The sequence below is a fragment of the Pinus tabuliformis genome, chromosome 4_1 (assembly GCF_031772625.1).
Source record: "Pinus tabuliformis cultivar Carrire ecotype Pingquan chromosome 4_1, CPIR1, whole genome shotgun sequence".
NCBI classification, from domain to species: domain Eukaryota; kingdom Viridiplantae; phylum Streptophyta; class Pinopsida; order Pinales; family Pinaceae; genus Pinus; species Pinus tabuliformis.
This window is the reverse complement of record NC_142303.1, coordinates 76120933-76140124: the sequence shown is the minus strand read 5'-3', so window position 1 is coordinate 76140124 and position 19192 is coordinate 76120933. Positions and strand designations below refer to the sequence as shown.

The window sequence follows — 19192 nt, the reverse complement described above, 5'->3', positions numbered from 1 at the left end:
CACCCCTTGGAAACGTATAATATTACTTGACTTGGAAGGGAACACACAAGAAAAGATGCATCACCAGCTGGAAAGCAAGATAGCGAGCAATCCAAAGTGATGTTTAAACCGACAACACATCTGCAACAAGATTAATACAATTATATACAAAATAGTTCATACGCAAATGTGTAAGTTAAATAACATACATTGCTACAGCAACCATAATAGTCCAACTACAATAACAACATATGCATGAAAACGTGTTGGCTTTATTATATTAAGAAGTGTAAGTTCCAGTCATACAATACATCCATGTCCAACCACTAGTTCCAATAGTGGAATGTTACAGCCACAACGCCTGCTCCTCCAAAGAGATATACTAGCTCTGCGCAGTGGAGAAGCCAAGGTACATTACAATATTGTCCAAGCTTTCTCTAAGATACTCCTATCGAAGCTTGGCTGACCAAAAGCCTCTACAATGAGTTATGAGGTACTATTTATAGCAAAGGGTGGGGTGACCCTTGACATTCCCCTTTGAGACCATTCATCTACCCTCATGACTCTTCAACTACTCTATGATTGTTACATTCAACTATCGACACTTGAGCTTCCACTTGACAATACATTACATTATAATGCACATGTGCGCATGTGAGACAAACTGTCTTGAGCAAGCCATGCAAGACATCGCTGACACTCAAACTGTTGTGGTGAGACCAACTCTTTGACATGCTTGTGATGGTCGAAGGTGATGAGCGGATGCCAAGCTTGGTTGTCTGTGATGGTTTCTGTGCACTCAATGGTGACATCTTGTTGAAGCAAGCTCTTACCTTCGTCGCATCCGGGTGCATTTATATGGGTCCTCTATCCAAATCATCTGATAGCATGTGTATGGTCGTCCTGGTGTGACCGGACAGGCAACATGTTGATGCATAATGTCTACGCTTCTCTCCAAGCATGTGCTAGTGGTCGAGGTACATGTTCAGCTCCAGTTGTACTTGCTTCTTGTCTTCGCCTCAGTGAGTGTGCCAAATGGGCTGGATCTCATGCGTGTGCACAATGACATGCATGTTGTTGCATTCCCTTGCATGTGATCAACAACACTGCTCTCCTTGTCTGCTTCGTGCCAACTGTTGGGATGGATCTATAACTTGTATGGGCGCAGTTTCATCTGTGCGTGCATCTTGTGCCCCCTTCTTTACCTGTTCCTGTTGCAACTCATTCTCTCATCTATGCAACTCTTGTTCTTCCTTGAGTTACTACTTCAGCACATGCAACTCCTTCTCTATTCTGTTCTCTGCCTTCACGCGATCTTCATGTCATGCTGTCACCTCATATCCTGAGTCTCCAAAGTTGCTTTCATCACAAGTGGATCTGGTTGAGCTTGCAACTTTGTTTTGCCTCTGTGTTGTCAACAAAATTCCTCTTGCATTTGTTGCATCCGATATGCTTCCTTCAGCCACTGTTGATGGCATTGCTTGTTGTGATGGTTCTCTTGTCATATCTTGATGTCCTTGTCTATGAAAAACTTGATGTCTTCATGGGTAGGCATGTTCATAGACACTTGATCAACTACATCCCCAAGTGTGCTTTGAACAGTGTCTTTAACTCTGCTCTCCTAGAAACCATTGTACTATCCTACTGAGAGGCAGATGACAACTGCGATACCTAGAGACATTGAAACACTCATGGCAACTGACTTGCAACATACCTGTGTGATTGATCATGAAGGTTTCACAATTTCCGATGGGAGGTCGGGAGATTGACTTCCAAAACTGCACAAGGCACAATCCGGGCTGTCAGTAGGCTGACTGACTGCTGGAACTATGCAATGCACGGTCCAACTTAGCCTGCTGAGGACTAAAACTATGTAATGCGCAACTTCAGTCAGCAGTGACATGCAACCAACAAACTGCATTGCACAGTTTCTGGGCCCAGCAGGACACTTCCTCCAATAATTTCACAGTGCAAGCCTGGAGATTAGTGTTGGGCCAAGCTTGCACAATTTCTGGAGGGAAGGCAAAGCCTTCACTTCTGGAAATGCGCAATGCTAGCTGGGCAAGGCACGGTCCAAGCCAAGGCAACCTAGTCTGGCTGATAGGCGGCTGAAAACATGAGAAGTCTGAATGCATGGTGAGATGAGTGCAAACAAGAGTGAATAATCATTCATGCAAACATCAAGTGCAATATTCAGAAAACGGGAAAGCATGCATGTGTGTGAAGTGAGTCACCGCAACAATGACCGTTTGTGCAAAAGAGTGTCATGCATGCAACAACAGTGAGATGCAAACGAAAACTGAAACAGTGATTATACAAGCTAACATACATGAAAACTACAGCAAGCGCTCACTGAAATCAAGCATACAACACTCACACAAAGCGATACACAAAAAGTGACAAAAATGCAATGCAAGACATGAAAGGCGGGCTTACCCCAAAACAACTAAGTTGAATATGTCGACAACTCCTAGATGCAATGTGAGATGTCAGAGCTGCAAGGTCGATGTGAGGAATGATCTCTGCAACATCCGGTTGATGAGTTTTGATCAAATCGAGGTTGTGACGTGAATGCCACAAATATCAGAAAAGCGACACTTGGTGGGAGGTTTCTGAAATGATCCTTGCATGTAACCTCCAGCTGCTAAAAGTAGATCCCTGAATCAAGGGATGCCTTTACATTCTCTCTTAGGAGAAGAAGTCCATGCATGCAAATCAATTTTGCTCGGTCCTGGAGGGAACCAATCAACCCAACTGCACATGCAACAGTCTACTCTGTTGAGGTGAAAAAATCTACATTTCTGGGAGGGAGCTAGGCTAACTGCCTAGAGGGATTGCGCAATTTCTAGGCAAAGCAGCTGACTGCTACCCATAATTGTGTAATTTCTGGGTTGAGCAGTCATGCTGGGAGGAATTGTGCAATTTTTCAAGTGAAGAGTGATAGGAAGATTTGCGCAATTCTGGAACCCAATAGGTTGCTAGATAGAATTGCACAATTTCTGGAGGGAAGGCTGGTTTCCCTCCAAAATTGCGCAATTTCTTGAGGGAGCTACTTAGCCTGTAGCTGGACCAAGTCCGGTGAAACAAACTATGGGGGGGATACAACAAGATTTGATGGACAAGCTATCATTCTGCAAGAAAATCATTGAAGCTTGTGTACTTGGCAAGGCAAGACATCTTGCTATGAAAGGTTGGTAGGGAGGCTCCAAAACGAAGCTAAGGTAAAATTTTGGAGGGTGGTTATAGTTGCTACAACATCACCGTAGGACCAAAGAAGCATATTGATGATGCCAAGGACACAATAGTGTTGTCACCGTACATAATTGCTAATTAACCATTTTTTTGTTCATACACTGGTGGTGGCAGCCTAATAGTAGGAGCATTGATAATGGCCTTGTATATTGTCCCAGATTTGAATTCTAGCTCCGACGGTTGGTGTATGGATTGGAAACTTTCACTGGAATTTGGCCTCACATATTGCTCGAAGGAGGTGAAATGGTAGCTCTTGGAGTCAATAGTCCTGCTCTTTTTCTCCTTTACTTTATGCCTCATATCAATGAACGCTCTTGCATTATTAGTGGTTTAATCCATACGTTCATACTTTAATGTCGGGCCAAGAAATGTTCTTTTTTGGGTTTTCAAAAAGGGAATCTTATGATTAAAATATTGTTAAGGTTTAAAGCATTTAAAAAGAAAAAAAGTTAAAATCTTATGTAAAGGATTTTCATTGGAGAATGACCATATGTTTACTTGGTCGACATTGGAATACATTTGGTGTATTTATGCTCAATGGTTATGAATGGTGGTGTTTTGGCTACTTATGCAAATCGGTCCGATTTGTGACATGATTGGAAGTGTAAAGAAGTTTTTGTGTCATCGTCAACTTTGTTTTGTAATTTTTTTTGTTTTCATAGCTAGTGGAAAAATTTTGTCTTTTAAAGATAGGTAAAAGATTATATGAACTTCGTGAGAAGAAGGCAGTTGATGAACTTTGTAAAGAGGTCTTTCAATTGCAATTAGTGGTAGCTATTTTGTAAACAGAAAATGAAACACTTAAAAATAGGTTGCAAACTTCAATTGCTGTAAAAATAAATAAGGTTGACCATCTAGATTCAACCATGGGAAAATATTTCCAGATGCTTGTAGATGAATTTCAATAGAAGATTGACCTCCTTGATGACTTAGAGGAGGACGTTGAGTATTTTTTCTGACTCAAGAACAAAAAATTTGAAGAAGTAACTAGAAGATAACAATAATAAACATGTTATGGAGATTAACTGTTTAAAAGAAACAATGTTGGAACAGTATCAAATTTTGAAACAAACATATGATGCATTTTCATAACAAATGATTGAGAAGGATGAGGTCATTCAAAAGTTGCAAGAGTGTAAGCAGGAACTTGAATTGAAAGTTAGTCGTCTTCAAAAAGTTGAGATGGAGAAAATTGATGTTAAGGTGCCAAGCTCCCCTTCTTCCACACTTGATGATATTGAATTCCAGAAGCTTGATGTTGATGATCATGACCCATCACATGTCTTTGTCACACCCAGTTTTGAAAACCATACTACTGGTATTGGGTCTCGATTGTTGAGAAAAATGGGATATACTGGAGGAGGACTTGGGAAGAATGGGTAGAGAACTGTTGCTCCTATTAACCTTGTAATTAAGAAATTAAGAGAAGGTATTGGATACGATCCTACTATTGCCACATCACCTACATCCAACTGTGAGGTGCTTGAAGAAAATGCTTCTGTTAATTATGATAAACATATTGATGACATGGTTGCTAATGTCATTCTATATGAAAATGTTATGGCACCCAACATTGAGTCCAAAAAAAAAATGAGCTATTTGCACATCCTCATCAGAAGAAAGTACCCAAGCATCACCATTCTTGGTCAATTACTAGTTGATCTCTTAGTGGTGACTCTATTGGCCCATAATGCAAACTTGAGCTGAGAATCCCAATTCTTCTTACTTTGCACTATTGTCTTCTTGATAGTCCTTACCAAGATCTTAATGGATGATTCTTCCAACCCATTTCCTTGTGGATGCTAAGTAGTGGAGTGCCCCAAAATGATATTCTAGAAAAAAAAATCATAAACTTGGAAGATTTAAATACCTGATCGTGATCAGTAATGATATTCCTTGGATAGCCAAACCTGGCTAAAATGTTCTCCTCCATAAACTTAATGACTAGTGTAATAGTTGCATTCCTAGTAGGGACAACTTCTACCCACTTGGTGAAATAATATGTTTTTGTAAGGATCCACTTATGTTGCCCACTAGATGGTGGATGAATTTCCCCAATAAAATCTCGTCCCCATTACCTAAATGGTTCTTCCATGGAAATAATAATTATAGGGGGCGTGTCAACTTCTTCTTTTTACCGAAGATTTGGTACTCCTTGCAAGCTTTCACTCGATTATACACATCACCAAACAACTTAGGCAAATAGAAGCCAACCTTCAAAACCTTATGAGTTGTTTCTTTCTAGCTATAGTGTCCTCCACAAATACAACCATGAAATTCATCTATTATTTTTGGGACTTCTTCTTCAACTAAACAAAGTAATAAAACTCCCACTAGGTCTTTCCAATGCAATTAAACATTTGAGATAACAAATTTTTGTTCCTGTAGCCTTATTGCTTTATACTTAGTTCTACGAAACTTAGGTGGGAATCCCAAGAATAGTAAATAATGTATAGGGAATTTGTACCATTCAAAAATTAAGTATTTCATTTCAATCGTCTGCCTCCACCTCTTTGCATTTTCCTATTTGTCTTGCTTTTTTAATTCTAAATTTCCAGCTAGCAGTTTTATACCTAATACCTAGAAAAGTTTCCTCTAACAAAATCTTAGCCAATCCCTGACCCTTTACTAATTTGGTGGGCTTGATGTCCATGTCATACTCCAAAATTTTGGCTATCCACTTGGCTCTCTTGCCTTCACGGTCTCCCTACGTAAGAATGTCCTTCATATCCGTTGTGGGAACATAAGCATATGTCTTAGACTAAAGAATGCAAGTACAAAAAGCCTTCAGGGCTTTGACCAAAGCATAGGCATTTTTTTCCAAGATATTAGTTCTGTATTTCTCAATACTTGGTTAAAGAATGTGACTGGATTCTCCTTCTCTTCTTCGTTCTTCTCCAATAAGACAACGACATCACTATCATGAGATACAAAGGAAAAGACAAGAAATGGTTTTTTATAGTTGGGGCTAGCCAATATTGAAGCCTCTCCAAGGGCCTTCTTAATTATGGAAAATTATTCTCTTGCCTCTGTAGTCCATTTGTCTTCTCTGTCATTTTTTAGCATGTCTCTGATTTCCTTCACAATCTCAACATAATTGGGAACAAACCTCCTCAAAAAACATATTCTACCTAACAAAACCTGTATCTTCTTTTTGTTTCTTAGTAAAGGGATGGTACTAATTTTTTCTACCCTTTTGGGGTCAATTTTCACTCATTCTCTTGAGACTATGTGCCCTAAAAGTTTGCCTTCTCTGAGGGAAAATTGGGACGTCTTTGGGTTTAGTGGCAACCCATATTTCCTACACTTTTCAAATGTATGTTGTAATTGTTGCAAGTGTTCCTCATCAGAATTTGAGAATACTGTTATATAATCCAGGTCAATCACCATAAATTTATCATTCTCCCCAAAAAACTCTATATCCATTTCCCTTTGAAAGGTGGCACCAACATTCATGAGACTAAAAGGAATTTTGGCATACATGAATGTTCCCCAAGGTGTGGTGAAGGTTGTGTTTTTCTGATCCTCAGGATGCACAATGATCTCGTTGTATCCATAGAACCCATCAATCATGGAAAATCTTGATGACCCCACTAATTTCTACAAAATATAATATGTCTTGGGAAAAGGGTAATGATATTTTAGGGAAGCCCTGTTTGGGTTTCTGAAGTCCACACACATCTCAATCCCTCCTTTCTTCGTCTTGATAGTGACTAGATTAGCCACCCAATCTAAATACCTCAAAGGCACAACGATATTTTCCTAAAGAGTGTTCTTCACTTCTTCTCTATCATGGGAAGAAGAAGGGGATTTATTTTCCTAAGCCTCTGCTTATGAGGTTTAATTCCTAATTTCAAAGGAATTTTGTGTTGAATGATTCTAGTGTCATATGTTTTTAAATCATCATAAGACCATGAAAAAACATTAGTATATTCCCTGAACAAGAAAATATACCTTTGTTTGTATTCGTCTTAGATCCCCTTATCCAACTTAACAGGCTTAGCTTTTTATTATGTACCAATATTACAATCCTCTATATCTTCTTCGTGCTTCATCTTGGTTGATTTGACTACCACATCAATAGCATCAAAAAGTATCTCCAATGGGACCAACCCCTTTGGGATTATATTTCCTTTCAACTGCAAGATATTATCCTTAGTCATAGACTCTTCCTAAGGCACATGCTACTTAACTCCTTCAATTTCTTCCATATTTTCATTTTCTTGGTCAATTACAGAATTGGAAACTTCTCCAGTCACCTCCATAAACCTTTTAATTTGATATTCATCCTCAAACATCTGCCAATATTTTACATTTTCAACCACTCAGGGTCTGTAACTAACCTCAATTTCATACCTGAGCAGGGGATTTTGTGGGGGCTTGAAAGTGCTAGTTCTTGTTTCCAAGGAATTAGCCATTCTATTTTTCTCATTGGGAAGAAACTTAATGTTGAATGCAAAAATTAAATTCTCATCTAGGTCCCACACCTCATTCCTGTAGGATTTCAACTTGGGATGCTTGGTTTGGCATTAATTTTTTATTTGTTTCATAATCTATTCATAATCTCCAAAAATTGTTAAGTATTCATTTTTCAAACTTTTGGCAGCTTGCAGGCCCAACACCAATGCTTCATATTATGGAATATTGTCTGTAGTGTCAAACTCTAATTTATATGAGAGGAGGATAAGGTTACCTTTAGGGGATATCACCAACGCTCCTGCTCCATTTGTTTCCTTGGAGTAGGCTTCATCGAAATACAACTTCCAAACACAACCAACTTCCATTTGTCGTTGATTGTCCTGTGAGAGAATTTCCACTTGAGTTTCCTCCCTAACTTGGTCATCCATTTCCAGCAGAAAGCATGAAAGATATTTTTCTTGGCCATATACTGGTGTGTTGTTTGAATTATCTGCTCTAGTGACAATTTTTACAAATATGGATTCTCCATACAATCTGTGTTCTTCTCCACCAAGTACTGGAATAGAAGCATATGTAAGGTCAAGTTTGAAGGATACTCCAAGCTTCATCCCCCATGATCTGGAGATAAGCATGCCAAATATTGCAATGGTTAATACTACCAAAATATCTATTACCACGCTCTTCATAGGGATTTGAGCTAGATTAACCACTAAATCCTTGATAATCCCAAGGCATTTTACTCTTTTAGAATCAAAGGTATACAAATATTTATATGGCTTCATTATCTGTAGGCCCAACTTCTCCACGACAGACAAAGCCATTTGATCATGAGAAGCCGCTGAATCAAGAATACAATTATGTAACAACAAATCATGAATCACCAATGTAACATATAATGGAGGGGTGGATGGGTCTTTCTCCTCTACATGTGGACCAAACATGACCAAAGGTCTCTCTTCCTACAAATTCAATCTATATTGAGTTGAGCCAACCTAAGATACATCCATGAAGTCAAACATTTTTCTTTTATAGGCATATTGTTTCAGAAATTCAGTTAGAGGAACATATATGTTTACTTTCTCCAATACATTTTGTAAATTGAAGGCAGAGGCATTCCTAACCACCTTTACTGGCTCAATGGGCCCTTTATTTTCTTGATGAACCGACTCAGTTTGTATTGGTACTTTCTTTGTACCTACATATTTAGAATTAGAATGAGTGAGGTGGGAGGTTTCTCATTTAGCTGTTGGATCATAGTTGGCAGGATTTTTCCCCTTATCAGTTTGTTTCTAGGTGGAAGTTTGGAAAGGTTCCTAATTTTGGTCTTGTGTCTGAGATATTTTCCTGGACCTCAAACCATATCTCCTATGCAGTACTTCTTGCATGAAACAAAAAAATTTGTTTACAATAAGAATCTATTTCTTCTTTGTCTAAGGGAATATTTGGATCATCCTCCTCTCCTCCCTATGCTTATATTTCATGTTATTATTTTGATATAGTTGAGTATTGGTTGTCATGAACATCGATATCATATTCAATGCCTTCCTTAGGATCATTTTCTATATACAATGGGGGTTGTATTTGATCTTGTTGGTCCTTACTTTGTCTTTGAGAAAGTTGCAAGGGAGGTCTCCTATATTTGGGATTGAAGTTTCTATTAAGACCTTCATGTATTTGTCTAGGAGGGGGGTTTTGTTCTCCAATTCCAACTTCTCTAGCTTGTTTGAGAGATTTGTTATCAGTTTATTCATTTCATCAAACTTCTTCTCATGAGCATCCCTTGCTTGACTAGGGGAGCTAGCTTCATCTTTCCCCTTTCTCCTATCACTATGTTCTCCCTTACTTTCATCCTCCCTATAGATGCAAAGGTTTCTTCTACTTCCAGAGCATCAGCCTAGATCTAGTACAATGTGAGGGATTTCCTCTCTGTAAGGATAGACCGAAAATCAGATTCAAAGGCTCCAACAAACACCACTTTAGATGCTTCCTGTGGAGGTTTAATCTCATCAAGAAAGATGTTAAACAATTTATTAAATATTTTGATAAATTTTGTGACATATTCATTGTGCCTTTTCTTTATTGCATTATATTCAGTCAATAAGTATTCATGGTATTTTTTTCCCCCCATTTCTTCATAAAGGTGTTCTCCAATTCCTCCCAAGTGTTAATTGACTTGTTTGGAAAGGTCTTGAACCATTTTCTAGTGTTCCTGTCTAAAGATTGCACAAATAGCCTTAGGACTACATCTATATGTTCTACATTCAAGTTTTCTGTAAATTCACAGAAGATATCAATATGTTTTTGGGTTGTGACATCATCTTCCCTAGTGAATATAGGTAGGAGATTGAGATATTCTTGGGGCATTGCATTCATAAGTTGTTTTACATTTAGAGGAGAATATTTGTTGAGTAAGAAGCCATGGAAAACCATATTTTGCAAAGGAGGTTGAAAAATATTTCTTTCAGGGCCTGGGTGAGGGGTTAGGTGAAAAACATTAGATAAGATTTGGTGTGGAATAACTGTGGGGCTTTGAGATGGACTAGTAATGACAATATATTTAACTTCTTCAACTTCTAAGAAAGTACGATATATAAAAGGATAAGAACTGAAGAAAACTTCTTTAGTCTTTGGTTCTAGAAAATAAAAATTAGATCATGGAAAATGCTCTTCTGAGAAGTCCAATTCCTTAAATGAAGTCTTAGGACAATTTATCTCAACTCTCTGAGAACTAGAAGCTGGAAATTTTGGGACAGAACCAAGTAAATCTGGAGTTCTGGAGGTTCCTTCTTTCCATATTATCCTGGAGATAATTCTTTCTGGGTCAAATACAGGAGGGGTCTTCTACTGAGAGGTATCAGAACAAGTATGATGCCTCCTGGAAGCCAGGATTACAATGTAATTTAATTTTTTAGGCGAGTGCTCTCAACCCACACTTCCTTTTCTCACCAAACAAAAGGAATGCAGAGATATCATACCTAGGGAAATATATTCTGATTCGTTCCCTAACAATGGCACCAGAACATGTTGTCTCTCCTAGAGACAACCCCCAGGTTGAGGAGAAGGGTCAGTGACTAGGAAATATTACTTTCTCTTGAAGATAAATTAGTGTTTCTCAAGAGTTAAATGAAAAATTATTTATGACTCGTTCAATTACCTTACTCAGAGGCAAATCACATTTTATATATAGAGTGAAGTTTCTTTAATTGTTTCAGTATAGGTGAAAGAAGAAATGAAAGAAAGAAACCTAGTGTAGAGGGCTAGTGATAGAACCATGTGCACAAAATTCTAGTACAATTATGAAAATACAAAGAGAACAAGATCAAAAACCATGGAGCACATTTTAAGGCCTTCAATATCACATATTATAGGTAGCATTTTTCATAACATGACATAGATAAATATGACATACAAGATTGAGTTCCAAAAACTACAATTAAATAATTTCTCGAAGGAAAGACACATATATGAAATAATAAACAGAGAGGGAATTACATACTACACATCTTAGTGCTTGGAATCACCAAAATATTCTCCATTAATCTTCAAGACCAACATACATATGATAAGCTCCAGAACTTGAAAAACTTGTAGAAACACCTACAGGCTATGGGATAGAAAATTAAACCCTTACTAATGAGTTACTCATACCTTTTATAGCGAGAGACAAAACAAGAACAATTACCAAAATATATCCAAATGCTACAGTTTCCTAAACTACACAGTTGTCTGAGCATGCGACTAGCCTATCTATCCTAATTATTACATAACAACTTGATTATCTTATTGAAAATAAAATATTCACAAAATTGTAGAAATGACACGAGTATGTCATGATTTCCACAACAAAGTATCTCCATTTCTGACTCTTTTGATCTTTTGAGGTGGACCCAGGATCCAGTATTCGAATAAGCGGTGGGTTGATGACTTAGTCACACTTCTGCCCCTATATCTCCTTCGTGGTTTCCTGTCTTTTTATATTTCATTTTTTTATCTAACTGTTTAAATTGACCCCTCTTGTAAGTGTTTCCTTCACCTATTAGGACCAAAATCCCTGTAAAAATTGCAACGGATAGGCTCTAGTGTAGCGGAGGAAATACACAAGAAATTGTTGCAAAACATATCCGCAGACCCCTTTTCTCTATGTACAATCCTATGATCATGGGTCTCTTTAATTATTTTGAAATTAAATGGGAAAATGATACAGGCTTTCGGGTCTTTGAGATGGTGAACAAAACTTTTAACATAGAAAAATCTTGCCAGTGTGCTCACTCCCCTTGAGGGCCCAACAAATATGTTACTTAACATATCTCGGGGGCGAAAAGATTTTATGTTGTCATCACCTGAAAATCCCTTGTCTTTTTGAAATGAAATTAGAAATAACTATGGGATTTTTGGATTCCTGTTTTTCTACACTATTGTTCCCTACTCCTTGCAACCCCGACACCCCTTTAGGATTAACAAACAGTTACAGGGTTCTGACCCTCCAGGATATGCTGTCAGGGTGACACCATGTTGATGTCAACCATGCCATTGTCGACCCATGACGGGTCCATGTGTCATCCATATATGGGCCTTTTGGGTGCCTGAAAACACCAAAACTTCTTGCCACGTGTCCATCTCCCAATGGGTGGTTACTGCTGACACCTTTTCTTAATGATATATTGCCACCTATCCAGATGGAGGAGAGAGAAAGAGTCCCTTCGCTAAGGATGTTTTTCATCAAGAACATAAATGTGACTTTGATGTTTGTGAGCCCAAATGATACCACCGTGAATTCCTAGTACACATCTCTCGTTATGAAGGTTGCCTTGTCAATGTATTCATCTTTAATTTTGACTTGATGATAGCTAGATCTCAGGTCTCTCCTGGAAAACATTGTGGGTCCTCTTAGCTGATTAAATAAATCACTAATTCTGGGTTTATAATATCCATCCCTTGGGTTTATAAATCTAAGGGTTCATATTCCTAGGGTTTAAAATTATTCACTTAGGTTTATAGTCCCTTGGGTTTTTAGTATTAATCCCTAGGGTTTATTATCCCCTTGTGTTTATAGTATCAATCATGGTCAACCATGTTTTATAAATTCAATCATGGACAACTATATTTTATAAAATCAATCATGGTCAACCATGGTCCAACATTGCATTGTAACAATGATTGTCTCAATATGAAAATAAATCATTGCCTCAACCATGGTCCAAATTCGCATTATGACATACATTATCTCAATATGATAATCATGGTCAACCTTGATCAAGCATGTTCATCCATGTTTCATAAAATCAAACATGGTCATCAATGGTCAACCATGGTTGAACATCACATTGTGACAAAGATTGTCTCAATATGAAAATCAACCATGGTCAACCATGATTAGCTGTGGTCAACAATGGTTAACCATGTTTTATAAAAACAATCATGGTTAACCATGGTCCAAGGTAGAATTGTGAGAAAGATTGTCTCAATATGATAATCATGGTCTACCATAGTCAACCTTGGTCAACCATGGTGAGTTATGTTTTATAAAATCAAACATGGTCATCCATGGTCTATCATGGTCACCCATGGTCGAATGTTACAGTGTCTCAAAGATTGCGCTGATATGAAAATCAACTATGGTTACGCATGGTCAACCATAGTCCAACATCGCATTGTGACAAGGATTGCCTCAATATGAAAATCAACCATGGTTAAGCATGTTTATTTTTTTGTTCATAATATGTATCTTAGGGTTTACATACCTTAGGTTTATAATATTAGCCCCTTGGGTTTAATATTATTCCCTTGGGTTCATAATCCCTTGGGGTTTTAGTATGAATCCCTTAGATTTATAATGTCAATCACTTGAGTTTATTATTCCATTGGATTTATAATATCAATCCCTTAGGTTTATGATTCCCTTGGGTTTATAATATAAATCATGGTTAACCATGGTATATCATAGCCAACCATGGTCAACCATGTTTATTTTAGGGTTTATATACCTTGGGTTTATAATTTTTATCCTTTGGGTTTATTATTCCCTTGGATTTATAATATCAATCCTCTGGGTTATTAATCTAAGGGTTCATATTCCTAGGGTTAAATAATATTCCCTTAAATTTACAATCTCTTGAGTTTTTAGTATTAAATTAATAATGAACGAGATAAAAGTTAATTATTTAAAGAAAAATAAATAATAACATTATTAAATTATTAATTAACTGATTTATATATTTATTATTAAATAGTAGTAATTATTGGTTCGAAATGCATCGCATTCTAATGTGATTTACGCCGAAAAATCTTCTCAGAAAAAGTAGTAATTATTATTATTAAATAATAAAATAATTATTATTATTAAATAATTTAATAATAACTTAATTACTAATTTATTTTTATTACTACTATTTAATTTAATTTAATAATAAAAAAAATTCCCTGGGGAAAAATTGCAATTTTCTATTAATTTGAGAAAATTACATGTTGTAGATGCCTAGCAGGCATATGCAGTAAGTTAGGTCGTGGCCTTCAAAAAATATGTATGTACAAAATTACCCACAGGGGGTATACAATGATTGTTCAGATAAAAAGATATATACAATATATATAGAGCATAGAGTGCTGATAGGATCCGCAAAAATATAAACTGCAATTAGGGCCTATCGGCCCTCTGATATAGCTGATCAATATATGGCTAAGGGTAGTATTGGAAGTGTTCTATATCCCATTGTTCTTGGATTAGCCATAAACCCCTGGGCTGGACCGTGGCCTCCATGGATAAATGATCGACAATTTGATTGTGTTCCCTATAAACGTGGTGACAAGAAATATAATCAAAATGAGATTTTAAAAGCATGGCTTCATTCAATATATTCCCGAGAGAGTGCACATGACATGCAGATGTATTATTGAACCAATTTATAATGATTTTGGAATCCCCAAATATCTAAAGGTGTTTGCAATCATGTGCTAGTGCAAAATGAAGCAAATGTCTAAGGGTGATGAGTTCAACAAAGTTATTTGTTCTAGTCCCCAAGCCTAGCTGGATACCGTAAAAATGACTATCAGATAAGTGCAATAAAATACCCCACCCCCCCCCCCCCCCCAACACCCTTGGTCTTGTGCAGAGCCATCAAAATATGCCCAAGAGTGATTGCGGTTAATAACTTCAGGTATCATGACTTGGACGAGAGGAGTGGGATCGTCATTAGGAATTTCATGGCAGGCATTGATAATCTGAGCAACTGCTAGTGGCCATCAGAATGCAATGTCCCTAAAGATGATTTCGTTCCTCTTCAACCAGATGGTCCAGTATATAAGCAAAGGGAGACTACAAATTTTCTGTTTCGTGTTCTCAGCCCACCAATGTTTCCAAGCATCCAGTGTGTTTTGTCCGTGCCATCTCTGAGTAATGGCCAATGAGGAAAGAACCTGATCCCATATATTGATAACAGTAGGGCAAAGGAGAAAGAGGTGATCATTTGATTCCTCGACCTGGTGACATAAAACACACCAAGAGGGGCCATAAAAGGATCTTTTCATCAAATTACCCCTGTAGGAGTCTTGTTCATTAATACATTCCACATAAATAGTCTGGTGCGTGGGGGAGCTTTGAGCTTCCAAAGAGAGCGCCACCAACCCATTAACATAGGTGGCATGTGTGTAGCATGAATAATAGGGTATCCTTCTTTTGGTGTATATGATCCATGTGCTCAGGTGCCCAAATGAGCTCATCATCTTCCTCCATAATATGAACATGTGATTCAGTCAATGCGGAAGTATATCCCGCCCAAACCTGGTGCCACTGGGCTGGAATTCCCAAATGGTCAGCTCATTTCCAAGCTTGTGCAAATATGGTGGAGTTCTCTGAATCAACAATATTGGCAATCATAGATATGCCTCTATCCTTAAGAAAGTTAATAAGATCAAGAGGTAGTCGATACATATTGCTGCAACCAGTCCATGGATCCATGCCAATGTGCACAGATGTGCCAGCTTTTATGCACCATACAAGGCCATTTATGTAGTGGGAAGAGTATGTAGAACAGCCCGCCAGATCGTCGATATTCCAGTTCTATGCCATGTTGGGAGGCGAATCCATTCCATATTATGTAAGGGCCATATGTATTTGTAATGTACCACCTCTGTCCAGAGGCTGCGAGAGTTAAGTATGAGCCATCCCATCTTGGCAACAAGTGCATGTGCAAATGAAGGTAGATCTTTTAATCCCCAACCTCCCCACTTTTTAGGAAGTGCAATGTGACTCCATCCCACCCAAGCAAAAGGCTTCCCTTCCTTGTATCCATTCCAAAGGAATCTACAGCATATTTTTTGTATCCGTGACAAGATTCCTTTGGGTATCCAAGCCAAGGACATCCAATAAACTGGGGTTGCCTCCAGGACCAATTTAATGAGTACTAATCACCCTGCTCTGGATAAGAACCTATGGTTCTAGTTGTGAAGTCTTTTTCAACCTTGGCCACAAGCCAAATCCAATCCGCAATTTTGTAGCAGTGAGGTTTGATGCGGAATCCAAGGTATTTGAGGCCATCTTCCAAATGTTGTCTTTGAAAATGGAATTTCTGAAGGGCAATCTGAATTTCCTGTGGGGTGCAAGCTGAGAAGGAGATAGTGGATTTCAGCCGATTAGATTCCATACCAGTAGCAATTGAGAAGAGCAGCAAGATATCATGAAAAATATAGAAATCCTGAATACCCCCATTGAGGAAGATGAGCACGTCATCAACAAATAGAAGGTGGGATATAGTACAATGGTCTGTTATCTTGAGGCCCAAAAGTCGCCCATCTCTTCTTGCCTGCAATATTAATCTACTCAGACCTTCCATAACAAGGAGAAATAGGAGTGGAGAGAGAGGGAATCCTTGTTTGAGGCCTCGCTTAGGATGAAATAAATTGGAGGCTAAACCATTAATAAGAATTCTGAAGGACACAATAGTAATGCAACACATAATCCAATGAATGAAAGTGAGGGGGAAACCTAAATGAGTGAGGAGCATTCTTATGTAAAGCCAGCTAACCCGATCAAATGCCTTGGAGAGATCGATCTTGAGGATGGATCCTTTTAGCTGCTTCATCTTAATGGAGTGGAGAACCTCCTAGGCAGTACCAATGGCCTCATGAATTTGTCTATTATGCAAGAATGCAAATTGCTCAGGTGAGATGTGGGCAGATAGGATGGGCTTTAATCAGTTGGCAATGATTTTGGCAATAATCTTGTAGAGATAGTTGCAGAGGGATATAGGCCTAAAATCATTGAATGTAAGTGGGGAGTCCACTTTGGGTATGAGGGCAATGAAAATGGAGTTGATAGCCTCATACATATGCCCGGATGACCTACATTCCTCCACAACCTTAAGAAGGTCCTGTCCTATGGTCTCAAAAAAGGCTAGATAAAATTCAACAGACCAGCCATCTGGGCCAGGGATTTTATCCTTTTTGAACCATTTAAGTGTACTTTCTAGTTCCCCCATGGATACAGCTTAATAAGATCATCTGTCGCATCTTGGTCTACAAAGCGAGGGAATAGCCCAAAAATTCAAACTATTTCTGCAAGTGTGGCCCCAGGAGGAGCCTTGAAGAGTTGTTGGAAGTGGGAGGAGCCAAGATGAGCTAGTTGGTGAAAGGTATGGGCAGATTGTCCATCCTCAGTAGGCATCTTCCATATAGTGTTACTAGCCCGTCTCCCCTTCGCATAATTATGAAAGAATTTGGTATTGTCATCCCCAACCTGTAACCATATAGCCCTACTCCTTAGGCGCCATGTCTCCTCACGTTCTTTAAGAATTTTGGACCTTTGAGCCTCCAAATCAATGAGTATTTTTTTAGCTTCAACAATTGTAAATCCCCGCCCCTGCTCGTCCAACAGATCATCCAGCTTGTTTTCAATGATTCTAAGAGTTTGTTCATCCCGATCTCGCTTGTTTTTTGCCCATTGAATAGATAAACTCTTAAGCTCAATAAGATTGTGACAAAATCCTTCTGTTGTGGATCTCCCCTGAGAAGGTGGATGTGCTCGCCAGAAGTCATTGACTAGTTTGATATATTCAGGGTCCATCAACCAAGTAGAATTGAATTTAAATGGGGCTCTTGGTTTTTGAAAGGGACCCAATAGCTCCAAAAAAATAGGAGAGTGGTCAGAGATACCACCAGATCCCACCCACTGACGATAATTTGACAAGGTCCTTACCAAGTGCTCCTTGATTAAGAATCGATCCAGTCGCCTTGCCAGAGATGCATCACCTGTTCTTCTGTTGCGCCAAGTTGGTTGCAACTTATTCATGGGGATATCTATCAAATGGTGATGCTCCAGAAGTTGTTCCATGGTGTCTGATAGGGGATCCAACTGAGCATTATATCCCCAAGATTTTGCATGTCCAATAGAGAAATTCAGGTCCCCTCCCAGAATAAGATTGTCGGAGTTAGTAAGAGATAAGTTAAGAAGATGATTCCAAAAATCAACCCTATTAAGACAGGGGGCATAAATAATGATAATTTTGACCCAGCTCCAAGGAATATATGTCCATGTCAATAAATCCAGCACCCCCCAGGATGAGATAATCTTGATAGAGCGGGGATTGATGCCTAGTGCAATTCCCCCAGATCGTCCATTGACATCAAGAGCATGAAAAGTCCAACCCGGCTTCAGAGAGTGCAAGATAGAGATGACCTTATCAGCCATCCCTAGGGTTTCTTGTAAATATATAATGTCGATCAGCTCAGTATCTAGTAGTCTTCTGAGGGCTAGTTTTTTAGCATGGCTAGCCAACCCTCTGCAGTTAAATGAGATCCACTTCATGGATGAGACCGAGGGAGGGTATTCGATGCTCTAAGAACCCTATCAAGAGTAGATTGCTTGCCTCAAGCACATCCACCCCAGCTTGGATAATGGCTTTAGAAATATTGGAATGCCGACCCCTAGGGAGCTTAGTGATTTTAGGAGGGGAAATCAAACCAATCCCAGCAGGCTCAGGAGGGTGTGTCACCCAAGAGCGGAGATTGTAGGAGTGAGAGTGACCAGAGGAGATCGAAATCCCAGGAGATGGAGATGAAATAGTCAAACTAGGAATAGAGGGCGGGGTGGTCGAGTAGGATGGGGAGTGGAGGTCCAAAGGGAAAGTGAGAGAGGTGGAGGATATGTTTGGAATGGATGCAAATGCAACATGAAAATGATGTGCAGAACTAGATAAAGATAAAGAAGATACAGAGTAGAGGGGAGGAGGAATAATCAAAGAGTGAGTGCCTGCAGAAACAACCCGTGATCTCATCATAAGTGGGTAAGGAGGTCGGGGGGAGGCTGATGAATGCATCTGTGCAGAGCATCGTTCCAATGGTGTCAGACGCTGAGATTGAGAAGGCTGCCCTTCGGCAGATGCAGGTGCTTCAGGACCGGTATCAACTGCAGCCTTGGAGGGAGAGGAGACAGAGGTAACCAGAGGGAAGTCCTTGTAGAGATGTCCAACCTTATGACACCTTCTGCATCTGAATGGCACCCCCTCATAATCCAGAATTTGGATGCGAGTAAATCTTCTCCAATGTAGAG

General features: G+C 38.8%; 1 protein-coding gene across 1 annotated transcript; it reads right to left on the bottom strand.

The window, feature by feature from the left end:
- Positions 1-17188: 17188 nt before the first annotated feature.
- LOC149174229 (uncharacterized) lies at positions 17189-18331 on the bottom strand. The gene has a single exon (XM_089420784.1). It carries the CDS (start codon positions 18329-18331, stop codon positions 17189-17191), a length of 1143 nt encoding a protein of 380 aa, XP_089276910.1.
- Between the last annotated feature and the right edge of the window lie 861 nt (positions 18332-19192).

Coding starts and splice junctions, on each gene's coding strand:
- LOC149174229 (XM_089420784.1), bottom strand. CDS start 18,331: ATGGCTGATAAGGTCATCTCTATCTTGCACTCTCTGAAGCCGGGTTGG.